This window comes from Heliangelus exortis, chromosome 1, assembly GCF_036169615.1.
Source record: "Heliangelus exortis chromosome 1, bHelExo1.hap1, whole genome shotgun sequence".
Taxonomy (NCBI): Eukaryota; Metazoa; Chordata; class Aves; order Apodiformes; family Trochilidae; genus Heliangelus; species Heliangelus exortis.
Window position 1 is genome coordinate 140788922 of NC_092422.1, and position 21908 is coordinate 140810829.

General features: G+C 35.5%; 1 protein-coding gene across 1 annotated transcript in view; it reads right to left on the reverse strand.

Annotated features, from left to right (window-relative positions):
- Positions 1–821: 821 nt before the first annotated feature.
- The window catches only part of IGF1 (insulin like growth factor 1), a 56194-nt gene continuing 35107 nt past the window's right edge, over positions 822–21908 (reverse strand). Inside the window, exons 3-4 of the mRNA XM_071728313.1 lie at positions 18021–18202; positions 822–9218 (exon numbers count right to left, since the gene is read on the reverse strand). Coding sequence (XP_071584414.1) covers positions 9159–9218; positions 18021–18202 — 242 coding nt within the window. The 3' untranslated portion in view covers positions 822–9158. The remainder of the gene's footprint in view (positions 9219–18020; positions 18203–21908) is intronic.

Sequence of the window (21908 nt, forward strand, 5' to 3'; positions counted from 1 at the left end):
GTCATGATGTGACACATAAACCTTGTGTTCTTAGCATCTTACATTCTACAGCTCATTCAGGAAAAGATGGAGCAGCATGGGTGCTGGAAAAGATTTCATCAGTATTTCACATATGGTGGTGCCCCTCCACTATCAACTGGACATTTTTCCTGATTTGCCTTTTCTGCTTTTTAATCAGTGGTGTGCACATAGGAAGAACTCTCGTTCTATGACAGTTTAGTGCTTTTAAGAATGTTGGGTGAGGGACCTACCTAATTTACAAGAACAATGGAAATCCAAGAGCACCCTGGTCTTTCCTGCCTACATGCTTGTCCTTTCTTCCAAAGAACTCAAAACAGTTTTCTGAAGGTTAACTTCACAAAACTATCTTCCTCTTCTGGCAAGATACCATATTTCTCATACAGTATTTATTCAGGTGCCAACAGATTCTGTTCTTCAGAACAATGTAAGTGATAGAGATATGAGGCATGGTAGTTTATAATTCTTTAAATGTCCCCTGGATATCTTTAGAAGAGTCACTATGCATTAGCACCACCAGTTCTCATACAGCAAGGAGTTTTTCAGTGAATGGTTGTACACCAGAGTTCAGACAACTTCATCTGTGTGTGTGAATACATTTTGTTCCTGGTCACTCACTACTATTAACTTTATATCTAGATTCCATAATTCCTTCTGCTGCCACTTCTCTTTATTGAGACTTCTGAGCCACTAGTTATGTCCTGATCTGGTGTATTCTGAGAACTGAAATGTATTTGCCAGTAAAGAGAAAGGAAGAATGGAAAATACTGCAAAATCTATGTGGATGAGGAATTTTCAACGCATTTTTTATTAACCATAATCCTTTATTAGACCTCACAGAGGTGTAAACTATACATACAAATACATTAGAAAGATACCCTCTTGACAGTAATGCTTCACATTTTGGACCTGATACCGAGAGGGTTGCAAACATTTCAGTACATTCTACAAACCAAAGGGTGCATTAGCCTTTATGTATACAGAGTGACAAAGCCCTTTACTGAAATCAAAGTAGATAAAAGTGAAAATCAGTCAGCTACCTCTTCCAACCTTTGCCTACCATAAATGCATATAGAAGCCTTTAAAGCATGAATACACTATTATTTATGGAGCAAAGTTTACTGTTCTAGACAGCTCATAGAGACAGGGGAAGAGAATGGTCAAGATGGCATTACATGAACTGCAAACTAGCAAAAATTCTTGCTTTTTTTTCATTTGTACATATTGAGAGTTCCATTTTTTGATTTATTTGTTGTTACTAGAAAAGCTTATAAGTGCTAAATGGGGAGAATAGCGCAACAAAGACATTGTTGAGGTATTTGGGGGATTCTGCAACACAATGATGTTACATACACAGTATGAAATATTAATTGTCATCAAGTAGTGACATTGTATTATGAGTAAGCACAAGAAGATAAAAAAGAAAGAATAAATCCAGTTAGAACTTTAATAGAGAGCTTAAATGGTTTTTAGTAAATGAACATTTAACACTTATCACTGTTTGGTTATAATGACTTGAAATGTTAATAGTAGCATTATTCAGTAGTGAAATCAGAAATTCATGTATCCACATTCATGCTTGCATCATGGAAACCACCCCAGTTTTAGGAAGGATACCAGTTGAAGTCCAACAGTGAAGAAAGGACAGTTAAGGTTCCTGTTGGAAAGGGTGTCCTTCTGAAAACCAAGTGCTATTGATCTCTTCTTGTGTAGGGTTTGATTATCAGCAGCAGGTGGTGCTGCTCCTTCTTCTTTAACTTTTGTTTCCTAAAATCCTGAGGCTTGATAAAAATGTTTAATATTCAATCCAAAGACTCCAAGGATTAAGAAATTGTGAATCAGAACCATCACATTCTGGTAAAAGCAACATGAAGTATCAGACTACAGGCAGATCTGTTCAGAACTTTATGAAGTACCAGTATGCCTTCAGTGGAGCCTTTTATGACTCATGTTTGATGACTCTTAGTTTAATCAGGCAACTATTTCCATTATACATTTTTACCAACTGTTTTTTCATCTCCCACAGGATTTCTATAGAATTCAGTTGAACTGATTTCTTAGAAATGGTAATAAATGAAAAAGTAAGATTTATGTACTGTATCATGCAGTGTAACTTGCATGTGCTTGATTACATTCAAACTTGTTTCCACGTGAAAGTAATGAATAGTATTATAAAGTTATTATGCAGTACTTACATAATTTTGATTTAAAATCCTAATCTAAAAAATATAAAATTTGAGATGGAATTCATCCCTGTGCACAAAATAAGGACATTGTACCTCTTTTACTGCTAGCACTTTAGTCTATTGAGCTTGGATCCTTTGATCATTCTTAAAGTCAGCTTTTTCATCCCATAAACCGGGTTAAAACCAGTAACCAGGAGTAGTGAAACACTAATTTGGTTTTAAAATAATACAGTATTTTCATGAGAAAATGTAAATGTAAGTAAATAAGTTGTAAATGCAGTTATCTGTTTAAATCTTTTTCTTTATCAAGAGTACATGAAGCGTGACCTTACTTATGAAGAGATTGTCCATTTTGTTCTGCAGGTATTTTGTTGTTGCTTTAGAGGAATGAGATGATACTAACAAATGTAAAATACAATAAGACAGAACTTATTTGATTTATTTAAAAATGCTTCATACCGTTAAAATGTGGAAAAAATATTTCTCCCAAGTATATTTGTGCTGTATCTTAAGAACGCCAATCAAGGGTGAAGATGAAAATATTTTAGGTGGGTGCATGTATCTTAAATATTTGTGGGAAATAATGTTTAGCAGCAGAAGTATCATTTTGATGCTTTTCATGACTTTTGTGAGCCAAGCTGTCAAAATAAAAAGCTACTGAAAAATACAGAGAAATTAAAAATAGTATAAATAATTTGAGAGACAGGAATTTACAGTGCTAGGTCTTTTTTCCATTACTGAAATAGTTAAGGGTACTAATGAAAAGCATGAATTATTTTTAAAGAAAAATCCAATTGACCTATAATAGAGGTGATATTATTAAATAACAAATTTTCATTCTTTGTTTATATTACCTACTGTTCTTACTTTGAAGGGATGCTTACAGGTGAAAAATGTTAATAAACAGAAGTTATCTGGAGAAGAATGAAATAAAAGAAAATTTTTACATCACTGTTTTCATAATAAGGCCCTTGGATAACGTTACTATTTTACATTTGTACTTAACCAGATAGATAGATTTGCCTGATGAGAGCAAAGAAGTGTCTTATGATATAAAAATCAGGCAATTTCTTTAGGTGTGAAAAAAAAAAAGGTGGCATCTAGCTTATGACATATTATGAAATATTGTATTTATACAATATTCTTCTAAAAAGGGAAGAGAACAGATTTTGATTCCAATTGGATTGTTGAACACAATCCATGAGAACTGCTGTGTAAAAAGAAAGAAGTTCAAATTGCACTTTAGAGGAAAAAAAAGAAAAGCATAACATATGCATGCACACACACATGCACGTACACATACATACAGTATAACATATATACACATATAGATGCATATGTTTCTATATATATGTATATATATGTATATCTCCATACAGACACCCTTTTTGCAATTAGTATACAATTTCCTAACGTAAGCATCAGGGAGGTCCTTCTAGTTTTGGTCACTGCTAGACTGGTATCTCTGTACTATAGTCTTGGTAATCAAGTTTCAGATATCCCATGACACCCTTCACGTAAAAAAAATCAGAGGAGATTTATATAGATTGGATCCTTTATGTCTGGACAGTTATAGTCCAGTAGAATTATTCCAATGCTGTGAGCAGCAAAATGTAGAGTGTAGGGTTAGAGTGAGTAAAACCTTGGTGTTAATAACTTTTTTTTCCTTCTTTCAAGACAACTTTAATCAAGCTGGTTTACTTAATAGTACTTCCACACATGAATTGGATAATTAATTATCTCATCAAGACAAATTCTTTATTTTCTGTGGACTGTTCCCAAGTGGAAAAAAAATTTATCACTTGAAAGCCTCATCTCCTCCTCCTTACCCCTTCCCCTCCCAAATCAAAACAAAGTGAATCAAAACAAAACACCCCTGCCCCCAAACAAACAGACAAACAATAAAATTATGTTGCAATAGTTTCTTTAACTAGGTTTCTGGTAGGAGGGGGAGGGAGGAATGAATGTTGGTCTTGAATAGAAGTTTGGCATTTGGAAGACTTGTTTGCGCTCATTAGTATCCTTACAAGAGGGACCAGTATAGGTTGAATCCCCAAATAAATTATTACTATTCTTTTTCAGACTAAAAATAAAACATTTTAAATATATTGATTATACCTTCATCAAAACATAAGTATTCTATCTAGTCTGTAGGTTCCAAGAATCTCTATTTGGGCTTAATTTACCAACATTTAAAAACAAAACACTGAAATGTGAAATTTTGCACATTAGGATGTTCCTAGTGACCACATAAAATTAAAAAAAAAAAACACAACAAAAAACAAAACCCAAAAAAATTAATTCACAGACAGTTAGCCATATATTTCAACTTTTTTTCACAACTTGAAACTGCTGAAAAATCAAAATAGCATCAGTTTCATGGTAGGAATATTTATTTTTCCATTCCTTATTAATATCATATTGTTGTTTTTTTCTATTTTTTAAAAAAGAATCTGGACTTTTGGAGGGTGTGCCATGTGACAGGTAAAAAAAATGTGCTCAAAGAAAATCTTGAGCATATCATGCCACTGAGTTTAAGTCAAACTCTACACTGATTTGCATCCAGAGTGTGTCTTAAAAATCTTTGGGGTGATACAGGAGTTGCATTAATCTGAACAGGCTTTCAGTTTTACCCATTGTGCCCCAACTTTAAAAGATTTCCATCATCTGTATTTCTGACTCAGATGAAACGTTCAGAATTGCATTTCAAGTCTATGAATTTTTGTGGCATTTTGACTCTGCTTCCTGACCCATCTCCATTGGTTTAAGATTTCTTTGCTGAGTGACAAAAAGTTGAAAATTTATGGCTAGTTGTATTTCTATTTTAATAACCATACCTATATAATTGTAATTTTCATACATTAAAAAAATATTTATGCTTTCTTTTATATTTTAGTCAAGTACTTTCTTAAACAAAACAATAGCACCACTTTGGCATTGTTGGCCAAATCAGTAATAGGTAGCACAAATATGTGTACACTTTTCTGAACTTATCATGCACTTGCTTGTTAAAATGGAGAGAAGAGACAGTGCTTGGCCTAGAGTCTTCATTAATCAAGTTTAATTATTGATACTAAAACAACAATCAGCTCATGAGGCAACCCACATAGCTACCAGTTGTATGTGGAATTCAGTGAAGAAAGCCTACCAATAATTTGCCATTTAATCTTAGAAAAAAGTTGAAACTGTGATCTGTTTTGAGTAAAAGGTTCTTAATTTAATGTATGTACAGTAACTGAAGGAAGTATTCCATCCTGTGATGTTCTTTGCTCTCTTGACTGAATGGCCTCATACAACTTTTTCACACAAATGAGTGCATAAGTTTTTAAGTACTTCTTGACTAGAATGTAGAATTTATTATTTTTCATTTAAACTCTTAATGATTAATTATGGTTAGTGTGGAGATGAGACTCAAATTTTACTGCCTTTATGAGGGAGATCTATTAACTTTGGTAGGTTTTGATCTGCAGACATTTTTGTACTAACTGAAAAAAATAAGGCTTAATTAACTTTTTTTGCTTTTTCAGTTCAGTGACATTTTGAGTAATAAGTGGAGTTTTATGTCTGTTCTTAAATGTGAAGATCTGTGACTTCAGTCATGTGATTTGCATGATATGGAAGGATGAGGAGTGGGATTTTCTTTACCACTTAAGTGATTTATAAGAATCAATGGCATCCATTAGGAGCCCTGTTCCTAAATATCTGGAGTACTTTTGAAAATCCAGCTAAGCCCTTCAATTTCTCTAATTAGAGTTTTTCAAGTCAGATTACTTTGTACTTCTGGGAGGGAGATGTTTTGGCTCATGCTTCTCCTTTTTAAAGTAGCAGATTTATTGAGATTATTGAATGCAGCCTTTTTTTCACACTGCCTGGTATATTGTGTGCTCCATGTGACTGGAGATTGCTTATAAAAGTACACATTTCCCATCCATGCATATCTCACTTCTGTGGTGGTCAAACTGTTCTCCATTTTGTGATACCACAAATTCTCTAGTAAAGCAAAGTGTTGCCTTTGAAGCTTGTAGCTCTTAATTATTCATTGTAGTTTGTTTCAAGGATTGTTCTCATTTGTTAAGACAGTTGTCAAGGTCTGATGTTAGATACTGCTGTGGCATTTTCTGATTGTTATCTCTCAACAGAAGAAATATGGTAGCATGAATTTGAGTGTATGAATCCCAATATAAGACCAAAATTTGAATTTATTTATAAGAATTGTATATGACAATGAAGTATGGTTATTCAGTTATGGTAACTGCATCAGTAAAATAGCCACAAAGTAACTGGCCACCACAGAGATCTGCAAATTGCTTTCTGCACTCAGATCTTTCCTGCCTTCTCCCCTCAGAAATTTGGAGGAGGGAGAGGAGAGGAGAGGAGAGGAGAGGAGAGGAGAGGAGAGGAGAGGAGAGGAGAGGAGAGGAGAGGAGAGGAGAGGAGAGGAGAGGAGAGGAGAGGAGAGGAGAGGAGAGGAGAGGAGAGGAGAGGAGAGGAGAGGAGAGGAGAGGAGAGTCATGGGAGACAAAAAGGAAATAGGCATTGTGTCTGTGACATCAAAACAATGGCTTATTCTTAGAATGCATTTCAGAATTCTTAACAGCCATTGAAGTAAAAATACTTCCCTCTCCACATTTTTTCCCCCCAAAAGACCTTATAAGAACTGTGAGGGATATCAGAATTGCTATCTCTGTTTATTGAATTGGTGGTGACTAATTTAGGTTAGTTTCCTCATATGTTTCCCTGCACTTTCTTCCTTTCCTGACATAACTGCCTCAGTCAGAGACAGCAGTGACATTCTTCTTATTCATTTACTGTATTACTTTTACATTGGAATGGCAGCCTATTGTGTGTATGAAGACTCATCTCACAGCATGTGGAGGGTTTAAAGAATTGCACAGAAACGTATTGCACTCTCCATGGAAAAAATATATACCCCAAATCTTCTATGAGAATAATAATGGAACTATTATAATTTGTTAGACTTTAAGACCTTCTGATCCTATCTGCTTCACAAGAAGTTACTGAGGAGCTGTGCAATATGCTGCCTGCAGAGATTCTTCTCTTGTGTTCTGATTAATAGTTCGGTCATCTTCTCCCATGGATGTAGTAGAAAGCAAGGCAGATTTTGAGCCTTTAAAGAAGAGCTATTTCCTCTACAGATCAAATGTAACATCTCCCCAATTGCTCCCTTCATACAGGATTCTTCCTGCTTTCTTTGGGGCTGACCAGGTTATACTTCAGCCATTGTCTGGGCTTGCCTCCTGCAGAGTAGGGGGGGCAAGTCAAATGGAAGCCTTCTGCAGTTTTGGGCAGGATGGAGCAGTGCATCCTCCCCTGTCTTCCCTTCCCAGAGAAGTTTATTGCTGAGCTTGGGACACTGTTGGCTGCCTACCCGCCTTTACTGCAGGGACAATATAACACTGAGTTGGTGTACAAAAATGGAGCATAAGACACAGTGTTACTCAAGGTAGAACCAATGCTGTACCTACCAAAGTTACACAGCAGAGATTATCTGAAAATATAATCAATTATGTCAATATCTTGTCTCCCCCAAGAGTGCATGACAAGCAATTGAAAAGAGCAGTTTGAAGGACATGGTTCATCTCTTCTTGAGGACTCACTACACTGTAATTTGGTGATTAGCTTAGCTTTTCTGATTTAGAGAGAGATGCAGCAGCCTAATTAACAGCCAATTTAGTCACATCTGATTGTGGGAAGAATTGAAATGGCTGAGAACTTGAGCAACCCTCTTTCTTGTTTGAACAGAACATTGATATTTCAGAAAGGTTTAGGCCCTGATGGGCTGCCCTTTGAAGTCCTATGAGGGCTGATTTTCCAGTTCTCTTCTTGGGAGATGCCTCGGCATCTATGAATTGGTGTTGCACATTACTGTGAGTGAAAACACCAGCACTGAAACATCCAAAAGGAAACAAGTATCTGAATTTTCTTTGAAGATGGAAAAGTCATTTCCATATTGCAATCTGCAGTTATTTTAGTTCATTTAAAGTGAGCATTTTAAGAACTATTTTGTTATTTAATCTTTGGCTTGGTCTTTTCATATTTGCTCTTACCTATTACCATTTTGGCCAGACCCTTTCATGTAACAAACTATAAAATAGCACCGTTGTACTATAAAACAGAGATTTTTACATACTGTTTGATATATGTGTATTACTGATATGCTAAATTTTACATACTGCATTATATGGAGGAAGAAAGAAGTTACCTATACTGTTGCAAAATAATTACCTGGAAGAATCATTAATGGTTTGAGAGCCTATGTATGCTTTAACTGCTTTTAAAAATCTTTTGTCTCACAAAATGCAATAAACTGCATCTTTGCAAGAGAAGGAAAAATAAAACTGTCTTAAATGCATCTATAACCCATATTCTGTCAAAATGCCACAGGTGGAATTAATGGATGTTTAAAACTATATGTTACCTTACTGCTGCTGTTACTGGGAATGTCAAACTGTGCAAATATGAAGGGGTAGACAAACAATGTTATCAGACACTGTAAAACAAACAGCCTGTTGCTTGTATAGAAGTGCAAATAAAAAGAAACACCACTTAGACAAGGCTGATGAATGACTCCAGCAGCCAGTGTTCATAGGTTAATTTAGTGCAATTGGATCCGTCAAAGGCCCATAAATTTGTAGGCTTTTGAGGGGCACAGGACTTAAAGAGATTTTGTGCAGGACATTTAAAACAGGTTAACAAACAGTAATATATCAACCACAGAATTTTTTTAGCTCTGGGCTGCTTAAAATGTTCTGTTCTCTAAAGACTTATATTGGAATGTTTAGTTGCATTGTTCATTGGGAGAATGCCCATTGGTTGAGATTGCATCAAGCTTATTTTTTTTTTAAGTCTTCCAATGTTTAACAAATAATTTATTTACAGCAAAGTATCCTGCAGATGGCACATTCATTCTTCATTCTTGTGGATAGCATGTTCTTACATTCTGTAGTTTCTGTTTCCTGTGTTCCCTCTACTTGTATTCTTCAAATGCACTTCCTAAAAGAGTAGGAAAAAAAAATTAGTTACTCCAGGTAAGATTTATTGGACTGTATGACCACAAAACTCATAATAGTGGGAGAACATTTATTTGTTTAAGCCCTTCTGCCAGTTCACAGAGAATTTAACTATACAAAGCTTCTATACAGTGACCTCCCTGTTCTCCTAGGTAAAACCCTTTGATTGCTGTTGTTGTTGATCTTAGCAGAGGAAGCATCTGCATACTGGAACCTGAATGATCTTAGACACACGGTTAGTACCAAAGATTTTCTTTCTTTCAGAAAAAGAACATTTGCAAAAGCAGGGTGTATAAGGGGCCAGTGAACTTCAGTGTCGTATCTGCAGGATTTATGGAGCCTCTTGGGCTTTGGTACCCAGTGTTCAGAGGTTTTCAAAACTGCTGAGTGGGGACTCTGTTACCTCCATTTTGCACAAATAGCGTGTTAGATGTGTAAGTTTTTTTTGTGGATAAGGCCTGTAGGAGGATAAAAAGTGTGGGTTCACTGCAACAGCTGCAGTAAAATAATTAGTATTTTCAAAAAGAGACAGGGCAAATTGAGAGGGCTTTGGAATGATTAATGCCCTCAGTTTACTGTCTTTCTAGGCACTGGTCAGTGTCCAGCAGTGGTGATGGGTATGGCATGTATCTTTCAGTTTAATTTCCCAATTTGCCATGCTGGTAAATATTAGCTGGGCTTAAATCTTTGCACAGCTGTTAAGTGAATCTCCATGTTTTCTAATCCTCATCCTCAAGAAGTAAAATTCTTAATTAACTGGGATCATGTCTGTTGCCCTAATAGAAGCCAAAAATAAAAAAGCTCTTTGAGAAAGGTGAGGAATGTGTATGCAGATCACCATTGTATTATCTGTTACTTAAGCCCTAAAGTAAAGGAAATATAGTCTTTAAACTTTAAAAAGTAATGAAATTTTTGCCTCCCTCTCTGATGGACAGAAAAAATGGAAGCTTATCAGTTGCATTACAGTAGTTTTGTGGGTTGGGTTTTTAAAGTTACTTCCTATATAAAATACTATTCTATATTTAATTTTTTCATTTGCTTCTAGTATCTATTAAATGTACAATAAATCAGAAACTGCCAAAGGACCATAAAGCTTGAGGCCACATAGAGCTTATTAATTTTCACTGGTTTCGAATTGGCTACTGGTGGATATGAGTAGAACTATTATTTTTAGAATATAAAAAAAATCCAAGCAGTACTAGTAGCTATTAAATTAATTACACCCCCACCAAGTAAGAACATTGAGCCAAACTACAATTTATCATCACTGACAATCCAGATTTGTTAATAGCACAGTATTCCTAATGAAGAAAGGAATCGGCCATTCTAGATTTTTTTTAGTCTGAAATGCAATACTCAATGAGGAAGAAGAGATGAATTATCTTGTCACTATTCCCATGATGACTTCAGTAGGATACTGGCTTCTCTGATCAAAGTTTGCTAGTGACAGTATAGCATAGCTTCCTTAGCATGGATCCAATACAGACAAAAAAATGTCAGCAGAATTCTCCTTATCCATTAATTAAAATAATGTTTGCTGGTTTGGTGCCTGTTTCTCATCCAGCTTTTCCAAAAATAGCTTTTCTGTATTTGGTTTTCCCCAAGTTGTACATTATTTTCACTTCACTATTCTGGATGAGTTTTCGAGTTTTCAGTTTTTACTGATTTTCACTATAATCATCATTGCAGCATTTCACACAAGTCTGCCACTGTTCAGGATTCTGCCTCATGATATATCGTATGTGCTACATTTTATTTGCAGAAAGTCATTCATTCTTAAAGGTAGCACACTCATGATCTATAAAATAGACAGTGAGACACACATTTTGCATGGCATTTTGGTGTACTTAGATTGAAAATTAACTCTTGTGGCAAACTTTCCTTTGTTTCCCAAATGAAAATATAAGTTCTCTACCCTACTGTTGTCTGACTCTAAAAGGGCCTTACCATACAAATATTGCAAATCCTAAGATTTAATAGTGATTAAATAGTGACACATAGGTGGAAAAAATAGGTTGGCTTTGGAATTGAGGGAAGACAGCAAGTTACTTTTAGAGCAGTTTGTCCTCTGGAACCAGCGTTTTGTTGAATAACTACAAAGAAGTGACACTGGTGGAGGAAGCAGTAATATGTGTGTCAGAAAATTATAACATATAATGCACATTTTCAGCTATGCAGTGTTGAAATCATTGGGGGGAAAAAAAAAGTGTTAATGCCTGAATCAGGTTCTGAATCAGGTTCTCGGCCTGGCATTTGCACTGGTATAGAAAAACTTCCCTTATTTCTCAAGTCTTTGAAAAAAAAAAACACCCAAAAAATGTAATTAGAAGAAAGCATCTGTGATGCTTGTTTTGTTATTGGAGCCTCTGATACAATATTCAAATCCATACAAAGAAAATGAGCGCTTTAAGATGAGAGATTTTGCCTAAGTTAGCTCATGAGCAGAGAAGTGCAGACTGTATGGATCTTTGGAGACAGGGCAGCAGCAAGGTAACAACTCCCTCAGTGACAGCAAGGGCATCAAACCAAGAGGGGAGGGCATTGGGAAGCGTGCAGCAGCATTCTTGTCCTGTTACAATGGACATCCCACCCTCACATGGGCATTGGAAGATCTCTTGCTTTATTGGTAATAAAAGGAAAGTCTAATGTTTGTAGTTACAGGTGTGATATCTTAGCTACGTACCCTGCAGGGTCTCTTTGAAAGGTTTTTAGTTCTGTGGGCAGTGTGATGAGTAACAGTAACAAGGCTGGAAATCAAGCAATGGGAGGAAGAAATTTTTTGCAGTGAAGAGGCCAAGTTCTTTTATCTATTACACCTAAAGGTTCCCTCACTGGCTTGGTAATGTGGCACAGCTGTAACAGAACTTAGGATTAATGCCATGGTGCATAGTTTGTCCTGTAAGCGTATCTGTGAGTTGTTACTGAGCTACTTAGAAAAGAATCTGACAATCTTAGAAATATTAATGGGAATAATGCAATATTTTTCTGGTTTCTTAGTGGTGATTCTTAAACTAAAAAAAAAAAATAAAGTAATTATCATCATTTCCCTCTATCACTTTTTCCCATTTAGCATTTATTTAAAACTTGAAGATTAGGTAAAATCTGAAAAGGATTTTTGAGAGAAACTGCTTCCTATTCATGCTTTGCTGTTATATGTATTTATATGTATTTTCAAAATATGAGGCCTAAAGAAGAATAAGGACTAAAAATCTGAGGAAGGCCAAAATTTTTGCAAGACGTACACCTTTTTGGTCATTTTGCTCAGTGTGCAAGGGGATGGACACAACTCTGTGGGTTTTTTTTCCACTTTCCCTTTATTATTTACTAGATTTTAAAACAGCCTTGCTAGTATTCATATTCATGTAATAGTTTTCAAGGTACCTTGTGGCCTTTAATTGAGCACAACATTGTGCCACTGGTTGTGAGCCCCTGCTTCACTCAAAAAGGTCACCATCTTCCATTGGGTACACAACTGTTTTGGAAAGAGCTCTTTTTCCTTTGCTCATTCTGAAATTTTTTTTTTTCAAAGTTCTATTTGCTAGTTTTCCAAGTTTTCATTTAAACTTGATTCCCTTAGTGATAAAGGGACTGAACTTTTATTAGGATTTCTCAGCAGAGAAATAAATGAATGAAAGAGAAGCTAAATGCAACCATATACACTTGAAGAAAGAACTTGAATTCCCCTTCCTGCTCCTGTTTCCCAGTTTAAAACTCTAAACATGAACTTAGTGTAAAATTTACTTTCCAGCAGAAGTACTGCAAGTTTCTCCATGTTCCTTACTCCTACCTTACTATCTGGTGTATTTTCTCATTAAATGAGATTTCAGTTTGAAAGCAACACTAACAATCATTCTCACAGTCTTAGGTTCAAAACAAAATTGCAAACAGCTTTTCACATCTGTTCATTTTGTTAAAAATTCAGTGACATCTTTAGAAATGCTACCATTTGATTAAGCTGTGTCTTCTTTAATAGTCTCTGCTTATATACACAGAACTAACTCCAACTAAAGTAGAATTTTATAATAGATTTGCATTATGCAGTTATCACTTCCTATCAGTTCTGGTGAGATGAATAACTAAATATCTCTTATTTTTTAAGAGTAAGAATTCTACAGAAAACTTTCAAGAGAGTATTCAAATAGGAAGCAAGCAAATAAAACTGGCTTTGGATGAGCATAATCGATTGATCTGTAAGTGAATGAACAAATCCTGCAGGTTGGTGGGATTATTTGATCAAACATTTTTGTTTTCTTTATTCTTTATAAAATTATTATTATTTCTCATGTATTTTCAAAGGTAATTCATTACACAAGCAAGTTGTTTCAAGGCTTCTGGGACTAATTGCTGGATTGTCATCCTTCAGAAAACTACCTGTTTGTTTAAATGTACAAGTATTTTAATCAAGTTTCATTTTACAGTATTTTACTGAGGTCTTGTTTTGAATAATGTTATAATTAATGCAAAAAAAAGTAATACTAAATTTCACCAGTTTAATTAAGATAGTCAGAAGCAAATGAAGGGAATTTTGGGTACTAATGAATTCCTTGAAATCCTGAAGTTTTGAGGAGATTGAAAATAGCTTAATGAAGATCAGTTTCACCACAAAAAAGATGGACTTGCAAGAATCCAAAAAGCTTTATTTTGGCTTTTTGAGATTAAAATGTTTTTCTTTGGAAATACCAAAATATTTAATTCCAGAAGTTAAAATGTGAAACTTCAGACTTTCCCTTTTCAAAACATTTTTTTTTTTAATCCATTCAGTGTAGTAAGGAGATATAAAGAACTCATTAATGTTTATAATATAAATATTATTAATTGAAAGGTATATAAATTGAAGTAAATTAGAGAAAATGAAAAAAAGTAAAACAATCTTTATCACCTGTGGTCTTAGTGTTACAATGAGATCTAAAGTTCTACCATTCCCTTGACTAAATAGTGCAAAACTGATGTCTTAAATTCTTAATTTTTATTTCATGCCATTTCTATAGTTCTAGCCAGTTGCTCTTTTATTGTGGAATCTGAATTGTCAGGGCAATATCTTCCAGAACACAGAAGGACTAAACATAGAATATATGGATAGATTCTATTCTGTTTTAAAAGAATAGTTTACCTTTTACCAGACCAAATTCAGAGGAACAGAAACAGTAATTTAGTATGTAACTATTTACTAAATCTTAGCCAGTTATGTTGGTTTTGTTTAAAATCTGCTTCACATATGATCGTTACAGCAACATATGAAGGGTATTGAAAAAAGTATTTGATTAAACTGGAGCATTTTCTCATTGACCAATTATTGATTGGTTGTCACTAAGAAGACAACTTTTCTTCCATCCCAGATCTGAGCACTTAGAACCAGAACTGTCTCTTCACTGCATATATCCTTTACTCCTGCTTGGATGTATTTGTTTGGCACTCAATAAAGCAATCTGAATGTTTCAGAGGCCTCTCAAATGATGGACAGTGTTTTCATCACAGACTTAGTTCCTGACCCAGCCAGGTTAGGTGACCTCTGTAGTGCTTCAGGGAGCAGGAGAGATACTTCATTTTAAGTAGGGTACACACACTCCTGTGAGAGTTTGGTACCCTTTAGATAGATGTCTGAGAAAGATGTTTGACTCCTGGGCACCAGTAGAAATTGCATATCCCAAGTTCCCAACTTACTCAAGGCCCACAGTGCTGAAATTCAGCTGGAAAGAGACTTGGAGTTATCTGATCTGTGCACTGGGGCCTTCAGGATAGGTAGGATGTAGCTACTCCATTGTGCTCTGACACACACCTCATTTCTCCCTGCAAACTATTATGCATGTTTTTTGCCTCCATTGGCTGGTCCAGTTGAAGGTAATTTTGGCATGGGCTGAGTGCAGAAAGGGGTGGTGAAAGCTGGGCATCTAAATTAGGACAGAGTTAAAAGGTTGGGTGTGCGCTCCACGATATACAGCAACTGATACACTAAGAAAGTGCTTCTACCTGCTTTCTCTCATTATTTCCTATTTTGTGAATCTGTGAAGTATACTGTGTGTATAATACCCCTAAGTATACCCTAACAATGTGTTTCATATTGACTTGTCAATATACTTTCATCTTTATTTGTGAGTAAAAGAAGGAAGAATAATGGTCCCGTAGAGAAACATGTAATTTGTTTGTTAGCTCCAAGTAAGCTAAATTATACATAAAGCCTCTGTAATTGGATTAGAACTAGTTCTTGATGTTGGCCTTACAGAAACAAATAGGCTTTTTGGGGTTTCCAACACACATTAGTCAGTGGGTGCCTGGCCCTCATCATTCAGATTTGTGTCTGTAGTGTAGCAACACATGTTTATAATTTCATGACTAAAGATACCTGTCCTGTGAGCAGCAGAACAGCCCTGCTTCACTGAAACAAGTTATTCTATGAAGTTGTACATAGGAGAAGTGATCTGGTCAAGGAAATGGGGAAGTATTCCATTTACAAAAGCAAAACCCAAATCCTGGATTTTTCTACTAAAAAGGTTATGAAAAGTCAAACAAAAGTTACATTAAAAGTATGAAAGCCAGAAGAAACTGATTGTGTATGAAATCTGAGAGTAACTGTAAAACATTTTATATATTCTACTTCATCCTGCCTTAAATCTTGCATCTAAATAAGAAAGCATCAGAAGGCTTATGTATTGCATATGTATGTTCATTTTATATGCATAAGATATGTATCTCATATATAACATAAGATTAAGAGAGGAAAATATTCTAGTGGAGAAAAAAATTTGAACATTTTTTTTCTACTCTTTCTATATTTTTTCCTCCACCTAATGTTCTCCATCAACGGATCATAATGAAAATTTCAAGTTGTTTTTTTCCAGAACATATTTGTTATTTTATCGCCAAGTTCCCATCAAGAAACATTTATGATTTTTCTCTTTCTGTTCACCTCTCTCCAGTTTTCCCATATATTTCCTTTAAAGGAGTTGTTTTCTTTAATATTTTTTTAAATTTAATTTTGTTTTCTCTTTTTCTCAAACTTTTGCCTTTTCTGTGTGATGCAGTTCTTCACTTCTCAGTCTCTTCGACCTAATTCCATGCTTCTCGTTGTCTTTTTACTGTCTTTTTCACATCTTGACTTTTTCTCCTTTTAATTTCCTGATGGAGTTATTCTGCAGCTAGGTTCTCTCAATGACCAGGTCCACCCTCTAATTTTTTTCTGCTTCCAGTGTCCTGTCTTGAACACTGCCTTCCTCCCCTGCTGCTGCTGAAAGATGCAGGGCCTTTCTTCTGTTCCTTCCTGCTTGTAAGAAAAGTGTTTTCCTGCCTATCTTTTGAACTGAGGACAGCTGCCTGAAGGCTGACATCATTCCTTGGCTCTCCCAGGAAGGTGGTGTGGAGATCCGTCAGAGAGCTGGCAGGTATCTTGTCTCCTTTTTCTTGAAGTTACAGAATGTTTTACTCATCACCTTAGCAACAAGTATGGGAAGGAGCCCACGGATTCCTGGCCAAGCCTGTTTTCTTCTTTTCCCGCAAGTCTGAAGTCTATGTGTGCCCAGACAGGATTTAACTGCTTGGTTTTCTTGTCTAGAGTTGAGCTGTATCTGAAGAAGACTTCACTTGTTGTTACGTGTGAGTTTTTGAGATGTTCACAGCTAAGGTGGCACTTCCCAGGAAGAAAGATACAGCCTTTGCTTTAAAGAGTTGAAAACTCTTGGGGAAGAGATTGAAGGATTCAGCTCTATGAGCTGACTTATAGAACAACAATGAATGCTGGAACGATTACAATTGTTCTTTTCATAAAGAGGATTTTAAGGAAATTAGAATATAGTGCTGGTTTCCTGACTTCCTTTGAAATCTTAGGATTTCACACAGTTCCATTTCTTAGAAGAAAAAAATTGCAGATAACTGCAGGAGTGGGACCAACATATGTGTAGGACAGACAGGGTCAACAGCAATAAAATATATCACTTGAGGCTTACAGCAGATGACAGGTAACATGGAAAGCAGATGTTCAGAATGCAGAAAGGAGAGACAGTTGAACATAAGCTTAATGGTAGCCTAGTCTGAGATGTGTTTAGTGAACTATAGGCTCTAGTAAGAAGAGAGGAGATTTAACTACAGTAATCTATTATGACAGAACAAAAGTCAGGATACTCTGAACTACACAACTATACAAATAACAACAATGACTATTTAAAGTGCTTGGAGAATATACTTGTGAAGCACTAAATAGTTACAATGAAACATGTAATGATTTTAGTGGCTATTCGTAGAATTAAGTTTTTATAGATAAATTAAAAAAAACTAAATAATGAGGAAATTTAAAAAATCATCTGTTCATTGACATGTAAAATGAACATCAGAAGACCTGTGATTTCCCTCTTGATCACTCACTCTACATTTTCTGGACGAGGGAGAGTAGGTGAGGATTTTCTGGATGGATCAGTTGTTAAACAGTCAGTGTTTAGTTTCTCTTCTGAAAGAAGTGTTAGGTGCTGTTTATGATTGGATGATGTGAGTACTTGAAATTTACTCCCCAGCAGCAGGATAAAGGCTCACAACTACTTGCTTAATGATTCTGTGTCTAACTCAGTGTTTTAAGAGACGAGATAGAACACACCATTTCCTATTTATTTTGTACCCCAGACACAATTTTTCAAAAACCCCATTAAATCTCAGTATCCCTGGTAGGCAGAACACATCAATTGTTTGCAATGTTAACAACCTTGACAGACTTTTCCTTCCTTAAAATAAAGAAATAGGGCTTTTTTTAATTTTCTTTCCCCTTTTTTTTTTTTTTTTTTTTTTTCCTTTCAGCCTGGCCTACCTTTTGTGCTTTTGGCATATCAGTGTGGCGCTGAGCACGTACAGAGCGTGCAGATTTAGGTGGCTTTATTGGAGCACAGTACATCTCCAGCCTCCTCAGGTCACAACTCTGGAAGCAGCATTCATCCACTATTCCCTTGTGGTGTAAGCGTCTACTGCTGGATCCATACCCTGTAGGCTTACCTGTTCAAAACACAAATGGAAAGTTTTTATGTTAGAAAGAAATTACAAAGATCTCAGCACCAATCATATTAAGTTGCATTATTTCAACAGAACCACCATTTACAGTTGTAGGGGCTGCTTGTTTGCGTCTGCTCTAAAACCCTTTGATAAGATAAGGCTTCGAAATACACTCCTCAAAAAATGGCCAGCTTTGATTTCTGTGTATGGATCATTGCTATTTAAGCACTTGAGCAAAAATGTATCTTAGTGAAGTATCATTAAAAGATGTTCTTGAACTGTTTTGGAATTGAACACAGAGAGAGGGAGGCAGTTTAAACCTGGCATTTCGATGCAAATGGATCTGGAGGACATTTGCCCTTTAGCTTTTGGACAAAAACTGATTCCTGAGCTGATTGATGTAGCTGTTGTTTAACAATCATAGATCGTGCAAGTGTTTTCTAGTGAAAATAAACTGGTATTTTCTAAACTGATCCACTATGTGAAGTCCGAGTGAGTTCCAAAAGGAAAATAATTAGTGAATGCCACTGCAAGCTTAAAAACTAGTGGAAAGCAGGAAATAGGATAATAAAGTAACCAATAATATCCAGCAAAAATAGGAAGGTGGATAATGGAACAGATAACAGCAGAAAATTTTATTTCCTATAGTTTTGCACAAAGTAGGAAATGGGACTGACATAACATGGTCTTTCCTGTGTTTTGTGTTGCACTGTGCATCTGTAGAAACTACTTGCCTGGCAAATGTTTTGCATTTTTCCCTCAGCTCCAGTAAAGGGTGACATTTTCATTCGTAGAACTCCTGTGCTCTTCTCTCTTTATTGAAGTGATTTATGGTTTCTTTAGTAACAGTTGATTTCTGTGCTATACTGTGCAAAAAATTATAATCCCTGAGCTTGTTCGTGTGCAACCCAATTGGCTGTGCAGTGGCCCTGTTATGACTATCTAGAAATGAAAGAATAGTAAATTCACAAAAACAAGCAGTTGCTTACTTACTATATCTCTTAAAATTGTGGAAGGATTTAGTTTCAGACTGTAAAATTCTGAAAAGATTAAATGTTTTGTTTTGATATTTTCAGCATTGAATGTTTCCATTTACAGAATGGTCGACATTGGTTAAGAACACAAAAATATGTAAAAAAGAAAGAAAATTGCATCAGGAGCCAAAAAAAATTAAGTAACTCAATTCAGTCAGCACCACCAATTTTTTTCCTCCCCTCCCCCCCCCCCCCCCCCCTCCATAAGTTGTATCACTGAGACCAAAAACCTGTTATTCACAGGGCTTGGCAGCAGTTCATGCTTTAAGAAACTATTCAAGCTTGATAAAGGATGAGGGTTTAAAAAAATGATTAAAATTCCGTTCCAGTTTGGGAAATCATTGCCTCCAATGCTTATACAGCAAATTATAGGTTAATATCCATATACTTGTCCTGCAGTTGTCAATTTGAAGACAATACTGCATTTTGCAATTCTTTGTGATTAAAACATATGTCCAGTGATGAAGAACCCTTGAGGCCCTCGTACATCTGTAAATGAGAAGACCTCTAGTGGTAAAGCATGTCTAACATTGTAGCCAGCAGTACAGTCAGCTAAGAACTAACTATCCCTAGGAGCTTTGGAAACCTAGACAAGAAGTTTTTTGAAATGCTTTTTTTTTTTCCCAGGGACTATAAATTAAACTAAAAGAAAAACATGCTTACTTAGTATATTTGCAATCCACTGAGGGCCTCTATACCTTGCATTGCCTTCTAAATTATTTGTTTCATAAGACTAAACAGAAAAGCATGCCAGTAGTAGATTACAATATCATTTTGATTTGCCTGTGTGTGTGTGAGTTGTTTTGTGTATGTAAAGCTTTTCCCTGGAATTTCTTCTTAAGTCTGCCAATCAGGTTATCTTAACCTGATATTTTAAAACTGTGCAGGGCAGGCAGACCTGATCCACATTTTGCTTACTTCCATTTAAAACATGGAAGGGCAAATTCTACTCCTGGATATGGATGTGTAACACTTCCTGCTGAACTGGAGGTACAAATAGTCAATTGGTTAAGCTTACCTTTCTTTTCTCAGGCTGACAATTTTTCAGAAGAAAATATACTCTAAAAGCTTCTGTTCAAAATTTTTTCTTTAAATGATATTTCATAGCAGCTACCAGGCATAGAGATTTGGTTGATTCCCTAGCTACTGCTAATAGTAAAAAAAAAAAAAAAAAGGATGGACAGTGCTTTGATTAGTTTCATCTGGCTTATGATTTTTCTACCTAGAAAAGAAATTATGTATTTAAAAAAAATAAAAATAAATCTATCAATCCACTAGAAGATTTCTGGATTAGTAATAGTTTGCACTTCTAAGAATCTTACAAATATTAGCTACTCACTTATTTGTGTATGATGTCTTCTCAGTAAGCCAAGCAGGAACTTAGACCTATTTTTGTTAGCTGGAAGTTGTAAATTCTGACTTTTATCCTCATCTAGCTACTGTCCCATTGTTTGATTATATGGAAATTGTTTTACCCTTAAGTGTCTGAAATTAACCATTTATAAACTTGAAAAAACCAAACAACCTGGAATAACCCATGAACCATTGCTTGCCTTATTTAGCAGTATTTCTCCTGCACTATCATATGTATAAATAGTTAATACAAATCCTAAGTCCTGGAGTCTTTCAGGTGAAAATGTCAGTGTTCTCCAGAACTACTTTTAATATTGCCACACCGGAGACATCTATGAGTTGTTTTATTTTCTGACATAATAACAATAACTTTATGAAGGAGGGTGTAATATTCTGTATGGTGCATGTAACAAGTTTGGAATGGAATCACCAACACATCAGTGATGTGATCAGCACTGAAAGTTGCCATGTGCTTATAGACTTCAGTATTCCTGTATTACCTGGCATACTGAATGGTCATCCCTCATTAAAAAAAACATGAGTATTGTGAAGCCAAGTGTTGTTATTTTTTCTATTTAAAAAAAGTTTTCTCAAGGGTTTTGGAAGACCAAAGCAATCAAGTATAATTAACATTTGTATGAAATACGAAGTGGTATTACCTAAAGTGCAGCACGGCAGATAGAGCAAATAAATATAAAAAAATAGGAAAAAAATATTCTTTTTCAACTCTCATGATTCAATATTCTTCCACTTTCGAGAAGTATCTGATGTCTCAATTAATTTTAAATAAATGGATTTTATACTGCTGTTTTCTTAAGTGCTGTAGTAGACAAAAGATGCTATCACAGGCGAAAATGAGATAAAGAATTACAAGGAGACACTACTACTTTTACAGATATTATCAGTATTTGGCCCATCTTCTTTTGGAAGGACTACAGGTTCAGATAGTTCCAGTTCATCAAGTTACCAAAGTATGCACTCAGATCTAGGCAAGTGTTCAAGCTCCTGCATGGTCTATTGGACTAAAGAACATGTTCAAGGGTAAGTACATGCCTGGGTGATCTCCTTCGTAGGGACTGACGTAACTAAGCACTTAATTGCTAGACCAAAAAGCTGTCTTAGTAAATAAATGACTGGTTGTTCTGCATGTTTAATACCAGTTTTATGTTCCTTGATATTTTTTTCATGATGTTGCCTTGAAATACTGACCGATCCTGCTGTGTCAGTACATATACACCCATATAGCTCTTTCTCGTCTTTCTGACACAATTTGAGTGCTGTTTTGCAGCTGTTATCAAAAAGTTCTGTGTATTTACTCAGCC